We start from the raw sequence: 8,913 nt of genomic DNA, 5'->3' as shown, positions 1-8,913 counted from the left end.
TCAGCATGCACTGTTTCTGTAGTTCTCTATGGAACGTCTTCCTTTTGTTTGATGGGGTTAGCTAGATGCTTGTATTAGCCAGGACCGAATTGAAATAAGCTTTGAAGTTTCACTTGTGACAGACAGCAAAACATAATGTTAAGCCTCAGGACAAGGGTAGAGGGAGCTACTGGAATTTAAGTCCAAAAAAGAAAAAAAAAAAGAGATAGAAATCCTCTAGACAGTGATATTTCGCTTTGACTGCAGACGGCAGATAACCGTCTCTGCCTTTATCTTTCCTTTCCTCTGATCTTCTCATCTTGTTGACTTTAATTAAAGTCCTTAGTGAGGAGACTCTGATTGCTAAAGTAGTGTTAATGGAGATTGCTTTAATGCTCTGCCAGTGATGCTAGTTACAGATGAGCCTTATCTCTCAATCCTGCAGCCATAATGTTGTCAAAAGCCTCTACTGTGTAAATTATATTCTAAAAAAAATTATATAGATTATTGGATGGATCAGCCTGATTTCCCCTATATTGCTGTTCATCAATTGATGACCATGCTTGTGCTCTCATTTGCTGTATTTTATTTCATGAACTATTTTAATGATTCATAATCAGTAGGGATGATCATCAGCTACGTATGTACTCAATTGCATATCTAATTTTTTTCCAAGGCACATGACAAAAATTGAATCCAAAATCTTCTTCTGCCATATTTTGAAACTGAAAGAAAACGCGAAGGAATTTTTTGCAAATTGGTGTATGACATCAGCATTTATCTGAGCGTGAGCCAATCGTTCATTGTCGTGATTCATTGGATTTTCATACCAAGAGCAGAATGAAAAATTTATTGTATAAAAACATGGGAATCCATTACCACAACACATTTTTACTATCTTTATTGCATTATGGTATTCCCCTGCAAGCTTTATGAAATGCCTGTTATATATTAACAAATGTATCATAACACATTATTTCATATTTAAATGATTATCTTTGTTGTTCTTTCATACCTCTTAAATGATGATAAAAGTTACGCTAAGCACTTAGTATTTAGTTGAATGCTAAAAGTCGGGACAAGATGTCAAGCTTATTTTGTCATGTCCCAGCATTCCACAACCCACATACCACAAACCTTGGTGGTTATCAGTCATAAAACAGAGTCTATGCATTTCATTAAAAAGCCATGGATACTGATGTATATGCACTCCAATGTTTAGTGAAATCAAGCCAAATTCAAATTAATCACATCTTGACCATATTTTGCCTGTTTGCTCTCTCCAGCACCTGTCCATCTCTAATGGAAGTATAAATGTGGATGCCTCCTTCATGCAAACACTGTGGAATGTCCAGCCTACCTGCTCAGGCAGCAATGTAGCAGTGGGTAGGTTTCCATGGTGAAGACCTGGTTATTCTGAACTGACGCAACATACAGTTATGTTTCTGCTATTTTCTCTCTGAAAACTGCAAATGCTGACAATTTTGTGTCTGAACACGGGAGGTAATCGTATGAGAGAGCATAGAGCAAATTTACTCTGTGTGTATACACATATATATATATATATGTGTGTATATATATATATATATATATATATGTGTGTGTGTATATATATATATATATATATATATATATATATATATATATATATATATACACACATATATATATACACACTGTAAAAAAAAATAGAGGAATTTGGATAGGATTGTTTGTTTGTGTTAGTGGCCTTGAAGTCACCTGCATCTCATTAAAGACATTTTTAAACTACATTAGAAAATTTTCATCTTACCATAAAGTATTCTGTGGTCTTGCAGGGTATTTGCTGGGTGGACATGTGTTACGTTTGTTTCACGGCCACGATGAAAGTCTGACTATACCTGGAGCAGATCAGAGTCCAGAGCAGCAAAGGTGGGTTTCGTCCCTTCTCCTCACAAAGTCAATGCAATTCAGTTCACTTCTGTTCAGTTCATTTCAATTAAATTTAGGTCAATTCTTGTCCATGTTAAAAAAAGAAACTAACACAAACTTGGCCTTCATTGCCAAAAGAACATTGTCAAGAAAAAAAAAATATTTTGCCTAGTCTAAAACAAGCTCAGCTCTCACACTGATGTTCACAAACCACTTCACTGTGGAAAAAAAGTAAAAATTTGCCACTGTGGTCCTCACAGGGTTCACTCAAATCTCAAACTGGAAAATCTTGTCCTGAGACTGAGGTGGCATGTGAAAAGTGTTTGATGTGTGTGCTGTGGTCCCCACAGGTTGGTGAACTATGAGGCAGGTAAAGGAGGTTCAAGAGCGCGGTCCCTGTGGAGAGTGGAGCCGCTGAGGATCAGGTGTGTTCTCATTTTCCATCATCTGCTCAGTCCTCTCTCATTTTGTCTATCTTTCTCAATGACTGCTCATCTCTCCCCTTACCTGTCCTCATTTCTCCTTTCCCCTCACTACACACCTCCCTCCCTTCTCTCTCTCTCTCTCTCTCTCTCTCCCTGTCTCACTGACTGCTCACCTCTCCCTCATCTTTGCATCACCTCTCCTTTACCCCCCCCCTCTCTCTCTCTCTCTCTCTCTCTCTCTCTCTCTCTCTCTCTCTCTCTCTCTCTGTGGCACGTCATTTTAGTGCATAAATTTTAGATGACTGGGACCTTGCTGTCCTCGAGCTGTCTATTCCAGTTAAATGCATAAAACTCCCAAAGTGAAATCCAAAGTTAGAGCTGCAAGTTTGCATCTGGTGTTGGAAACTCAGGTTCAGGACTGAGTTCACGTCTTACAAAACCATGTCGATCACGTGTCCGTTCTCTTCAAAACGTGAACTCTATCTCCGCACTCTCAGGCCAGTGCAACAGAACAGACTTAGAGCACCAGCGTGTTTTTTCCCCACTATGTCAGGTTTTTTTTTTTGTACACATTTCCTCATTAAGCTGTACATCTTACTCTGTTTCCTCTGTGTAAGACAGTAGGTTCTAGACTTTGTCAAAAGGGACATACATTTGTTGATGGTGGGCTCTCTTGTCTTAAACAGTTGGAGCGGCAGTCACATACGGTGGGGGCAGCCCTTCCGTTTGCGCCACCTCTCGACGGGTCACTATCTGGGTCAGGCAGAGGATGGAGGATTGGTACTGCTGGACAGAGACAAATCAGACACCAAATCTACTTCCTTCTGCTTCAGACCCTCAAAGGTTCGAGAAAATGGATTCAGAAGCATAGCAACTCCAGCAACACACTGTAAAGTGCATTTATACACACTGCACTGGGGATCGTCGGCTTCCCAGTTTGACCTTTCTAAGTCCTTAGAATTGCATAAAAGATTATATAAAGATATATTTAGATATATTTTACATGCGCTCACTCCCACATTATTGCAACACGCGATAGAGAGCCACTGCTTTTAGGCGCTCTCATCATACTGTTTACTCTGATGAGGTTATTTCATGCTGGCAAATTTTCAATTGTATTGTAAATGGATTGCTTACATTTGAAACAATATTTAGTGTCAAATAAATTAGTTCTTCAGTTTGCCCGGAATGGTTCTCAGGCACATTAGCGTTGTGTTTTTGTTTGTTTTCTACAGGAAAAGGTGGAATCAGGGCCAAAACGAGATATCGATGGGATGGGAGTTGCGGAGATTAAGTATGGCGATTCGCTCTGTTTCATCATGCATGTTGCTTCAGGCCTTTGGCTCTCCTATCAATCACCTGATGCCAAATCCTCTCGTTTGGGCCCCCTGAAGAGACGGGTTAGCATTTCTTTCTTTTTTTCTTTTCTTTTTTTTTTTTTTAATTGACAGATATTGTCTACATAGTGAAAAAAAATCTGGAGCTGATGCATCCTTTAGTCTCATGAGATGTTTGGATGCATGACAATAGACTTGCAACTTTTAAGGCTTCATTTTCATCAAGAAGGTAAAAATAGAGTCCAATGAGGGCTTTTGCAGTGTTTGAAACAACAGGACGGACACATAATGCAGGATGTGTAACGTGTAACATTTTTTCATTGTACACACCCTGCAGTCCACTCATTGTTCTCTGTGTATGTTACTTGGAACATTTTTACAAAGTGTTTTTGGGTAGTATCGTTTTAGATCTAATAGCCTTCAGACTTCAGTGGATTTTTCGTACCTCAGAGAAAATTTCAGCCACTGTGAGGTCAGACCGGCTCATGGTCTCCGTTAGTTTACCCTGCGTTGCTCCCCCCTCCTCCTTTGAGATCAAGGGATATTCAAGGCTGTCGTTTAAAAGTGATAATGAGTGAGGCATGGTGACAGACCATTTCCTGAGAGAAGGTGGGATTAGCCGTACAGGCAGAGTAGCACAGAGTCTCTAGAGTATTACTCCCTGCTTATTCCTGGGACTTGGGCCAGAGACAACAATGCCACCTCCAACACACGCAAACACACGCGCACACACACACACACGTCATTGACATGCCTGTTTCACACACACACACACACACACACACGGGGACACACACGTCACTGACTTGATAACATGCCTGTTTGACCAAGGCTTCGAAACTGAATATTATTCCTGCTGTGCTGCCCAAGAGCACTGTTAAACTGACTCAGGTTTCTCCGTCTAGCTCCCCTTGAAAACTCATCTGTCTTCGTACAAATAGCAATCCTTACAGAAAGACCTTACAGCGGCATAGCATTATTTAAACCTTTAAATTTAGGCAGTTAATGCAGTTATCTGCAATAAATTGGAATTGTTTTCTGTCTCAGAGGTCGCATACCTCTAGAGCAACCTCAGTTGGGGTCAAGCGTGTTGCTTAAGGACACACTGGATAAAAGCATTCATGCCCAGGAGTCACATCCAGTTGCGGTTCTTCCCGTATGATTCTTACCACAAGACTGCTAACACCATGGACTGCCAGCATCTTACAGGAGAGAAAAAGTGTCTGTTTAACTAATTAAAGCTTACTTCACAAGCAACATCACGCACATGTTCATTGGATGGTAGAATGTGCTATGTTTTTGTCGTGGCTATTACTCCAAAATTAATACTTAGGGGTTTTTTTTGGGGGGGGGGGGGGCAAGCCCTTATGACGCAAGCCCTTTTTTCTTCAGGTTGCAGGTTTATGTACTTGTTGGATTAAGATCGATTGTTGGAAATTTTGAAAAGGCTTGCTGTTTGTGTCACTTTGTTCTGACTGATAACTGATGTGTATTTGCGGTGTTTGTACTGGACAGGCTGTGCTGTCTTTAGAAGGCCATATGGACGACGGACTGGTTCTACAGCTGTGCCAGCATGAGGAATCCAGGGCTGCTCGAATTATCCGCAACACCACTGGACTGCTCATGCAGTTTATCAAGTAAAACCCTCCACTCTATCACTCAACGGCAACTGTTTATGAAGCAGGCATTGTGCTTTGCTGTTTAACTGATAGTTCAGGTCTGGCTCACCCTTGTCACCCTAATTCACCACTGCTTTTTTTTTTACTCTGGTCACATTTTTGATAAAGGGGTGTTTAATGCGTACGGAGTTTAAAAGAGAATATTATCAGTGAAGTGTGTATTATCGGTGAGGTGTGTAGTTAATAGCACTTCTTCTGTTCTGTTCTGTTCTGTTCTGTTCTGTTCTGTTCTCTTCTCTTCTCTTCTCTTCTCTTCTCTTCTCTTCTCTTCTCTTCTCTTCTCTTCTCTTCTCTTCTCTTCTCTTCTCTGTCAGGGGGTTGGACGGTCTTGGTGGGGAGAAAGCCACTCCAGTCAGCCTGCCTGTGGAAGAGGTCTTGCAAACTTTGAACGATCTGATCACATACTTCCAACAGCCAGACTCCGAGCTAGAGCACGAGGAGAAACAGAGGCAGCTCCGCTCGCTCATCAAACGCCAGGACCTCTTTAAAGAGGAGGTGAGCTCAGTGCAAACAGGAACATGGGGAATTTACAAAGAGAGCGAGAGGCCGAATCGATAACGCGAATAAATGTTACAAATAATAGACTTTTACGCGGGTCAGTTGCGGGTGCTCGACGCCGGTCGACGTTTTTCGGGGTGTGTTGCTTGTTTCAGGGAATGCTTACCCTGCTCTCCAACTGCATCGACCGGCTCAACGTCTACAGCAGCGCCGCTCACTTTGAGGAGTTCGCGGGAGAGGAGGCCGGAGAAGCTTGGAAGGACATTCTTAACCTCCTGTATGAGCTTTTAGGTGAGAGTCTTCTTCTACAGGATCTCTCTTTCTCTCTCTCTATCCTATTTCTCCTCCCCCCACACCTCACTCCATCTGTTAAACCAATGCTGGAGACAGGGATGATGACGCAGTTATTTAAAGGCAATCGCTCACTCGGACAAGTAGAGATCCAAACGCGCGCACAATAATGTTCCTGCCTCTTAACAGCCTATCTGTCAGCCTATTGCTGACTCCTTGACGGATGAAGCTTCAAAACGTATTTTTGGGAGGAAGGATCTTGTGCAAGGACAAGTGAAAAACTTTCCAAAATGCGAACGAGATTTCGGGATGAAGCAACGTGATTAGAGACATTATAACGTCCTTTTTGAGTGGAATCATATCGTCTTGTGCTGTGCTGTCATCAGTGCAGAAGCTGATTCTTCCCATATGCTACGGATTAGTTCCACGCAATTTCCCCCACTTGTAGTTTACTTTGACTCGACCAACGGGGACGCTAGTGTTTTGTGTGTCTCTTGTTATATGTTGCTGTTGTATGTTGTGTTTGCTGTTGACCTAGAGGCAGGACTGTGTTATGATGGCTGTGTCTCAGTTCAGCTTGACTGCCTCTGGAATAATAAACGCGTCCTGCCACTAACGGTGCCGTCTGTACGTTTGTCTCAAAACCCTACCGAGGTCATGCTCTAGGATGAATTGGTGATACAAGCCTTAGTTTTTTTTTTTACTGAGATGTAAAGACTCATTTAGCTCTGTGGGTGATCTGGGCTTATGTTCTGAAATGCTCCATGCAAATGACCCGGCTCCACCAATTCTCCATTCCCGACATGCCCTTTTTGACAGTTTACAATGATGAATTGCTCTCCAGGGAATGAATCCATGTAGCTCATTTACCCTTTAATTCACATTCTGTTTCTGTACTAAATTGTTTTTTGGGTTGAATGTCATAGCACCAAGTGAGAGATCTTGCCGGTGAAGCAAGATGTAGGTGTGTGTGTGTGTGTGTGTGTTTTTGTGTGTGTGTGTACTGACACCCGCAAAGGTCAGCAGTAGTACATTAGGAAGGAAGAATATTTTTTTTTCTTAATATTCATTCCCTTGTCTCTTGTTTTATAGCATCCCTAATCCGTGGTAACAGAACAAACTGTACGCAGTTTTCCCGAAAGCTGGACTGGCTGGTTAGCAAACTGGAGAGACTGGAGTCCTCCTCAGGTAATATTTTTCAGTCTGGAGAATTCATTATCCTTACAGAATTTTTTACTCATTATAAAACAGCTTGAGAGAAATTGTTGGAAATCCATCATAAGATATATGTTGGTATGAGTGAATGACACTGTCCATATATAATAAATGTTTCACACATTATATATACTGGATTACACGCACCTCCATCTGGTCCTGCTAACAAGCAGCTGTTTAAATTCAGTGTCATGGTGGGGTTTTTTTTTTACAACTCGGATCACATTTCGAGTAATTCACGGCCTGTTGATTGTAACATATGATGCAATCTAAGGTAAAACAGTAGTTATTTAGTAATTATAGTTACATTTGTGATCTGAAGTTCAAGCAACCCGACAGTATGTGTAGAATCCTTTCACCTCTGTGTTATTGCAGGGAGTTGTTAGGGCAGTATATGCAGACCGTAAACGTAATGATTGAGCTAGTTGACCGTGTCTCTCTATCTATCTTCAGGTATTCTGGAAGTCCTGCACTGTATCCTTATAGAGAGTCCAGAAGCTCTGAACATCATACAGAAGGGACACATCAAATCCATCATATCGCTCTTGTACAAACACGGTCGCAACCACAAGGTCAGCCTCAGTTCCTCCATGTTACAGAGCAGCTGGGAAGGGAGAGGGAACCAGCTGTGCTGGGGAGAAAAAGCTGACTCAGATATCTTAGTCCATCTGATAAATTCATGCTCCAGTGAGCAATTTCCATAGTTTTAACAGAACGCAGGTAAGTTTGTATTCAGGAACGTTGTACTTAAAAGCGGCGTTGTTGGGACTCTGAGACCTTAGGGATATTTCGTGAAACAAAATTTCTCAGTTAGCCCGATAACACGAGCCAAAAAACTCAAGACTGTCTTATAGGAATGTTCCTTAGCTGTTCTGTTTTTGATTATTGATTCAATTTATCTGGCTTCTGCACAGTTCCTTCCTCAGGGTCACCGCAGTCTCATAAAAACACGCCTCAAAATTCAAACTAATCAGTTTCGCAGAACGCTGTTTGCTTAAGATTATTATTGGATTTCCAACAAACTTTCTAATAAAATTCTGAAGGAAACTTTTAAAATCTTAGTATTGACAGTGGACACATTAAAAAAAAAACTGTACACAGTGTGTGTCAAACAGCTCTACCTTACTCTCGTATGATTCACACTCTTGTCACAGATGGACAGAAGCGGTTCTATGCTTCCGCTCTGTGTATCTTTTGACTACAGTGACTGGACTCTTAAGCAGGTGGCACAGTGTCTGTCAGGCTTTTAATAAGGAATGAGCACATATGTCTGTTTGTTGACCCAGAGTGGGTCAACACGAGAATTCCTTCGGCCTGTAAAACAGGAGGTGGCGGGGGGCCTGCGTACACTCATAAACGCGTAACTTGAAATGCTTTTCATTCTGTGCAGTCCTGCCGTGCTAAAAGGTTTGTGCAAATGGAACATGCCCCGGACTCCGAATCTGGCAGCATATTCCTTTTGTCTTGTTCCGTATTTCTGCTCATAAATCATAGTTTACTGTTCAGTATTTTTTGGGATTGTAATATTTCCGTGAGGGTATAAACCGTGAAGTATTCACGGTATAAGATGGGTGGTTA

The 8,913-nt window shown here is 41.6% G+C and overlaps 1 protein-coding gene across 1 annotated transcript in view; it reads left to right on the top strand.

Annotated features, from left to right (window-relative positions):
* The window catches only part of ryr3 (ryanodine receptor 3), an 83,300-nt gene that overhangs the window by 23,596 nt on the left and 50,791 nt on the right, over nucleotides 1-8,913 (top strand). Inside the window, exons 9-18 of the mRNA XM_030770924.1 lie at nucleotides 1,266-1,365; nucleotides 1,797-1,890; nucleotides 2,241-2,315; nucleotides 3,002-3,158; nucleotides 3,551-3,715; nucleotides 5,168-5,289; nucleotides 5,646-5,826; nucleotides 5,985-6,120; nucleotides 7,213-7,308; nucleotides 7,789-7,907. Of these exons, the coding sequence (XP_030626784.1) occupies nucleotides 1,266-1,365; nucleotides 1,797-1,890; nucleotides 2,241-2,315; nucleotides 3,002-3,158; nucleotides 3,551-3,715; nucleotides 5,168-5,289; nucleotides 5,646-5,826; nucleotides 5,985-6,120; nucleotides 7,213-7,308; nucleotides 7,789-7,907 (1,245 nt within the window). The remainder of the gene's footprint in view (nucleotides 1-1,265; nucleotides 1,366-1,796; nucleotides 1,891-2,240; nucleotides 2,316-3,001; nucleotides 3,159-3,550; nucleotides 3,716-5,167; nucleotides 5,290-5,645; nucleotides 5,827-5,984; nucleotides 6,121-7,212; nucleotides 7,309-7,788; nucleotides 7,908-8,913) is intronic.

The sequence above is a fragment of the Chanos chanos genome, chromosome 4, assembly GCF_902362185.1.
Source record: "Chanos chanos chromosome 4, fChaCha1.1, whole genome shotgun sequence".
Lineage (NCBI taxonomy): Eukaryota > Metazoa > Chordata > Actinopteri > Gonorynchiformes > Chanidae > Chanos > Chanos chanos.
This window is presented reverse-complemented; position numbering and strand designations above follow the sequence as displayed.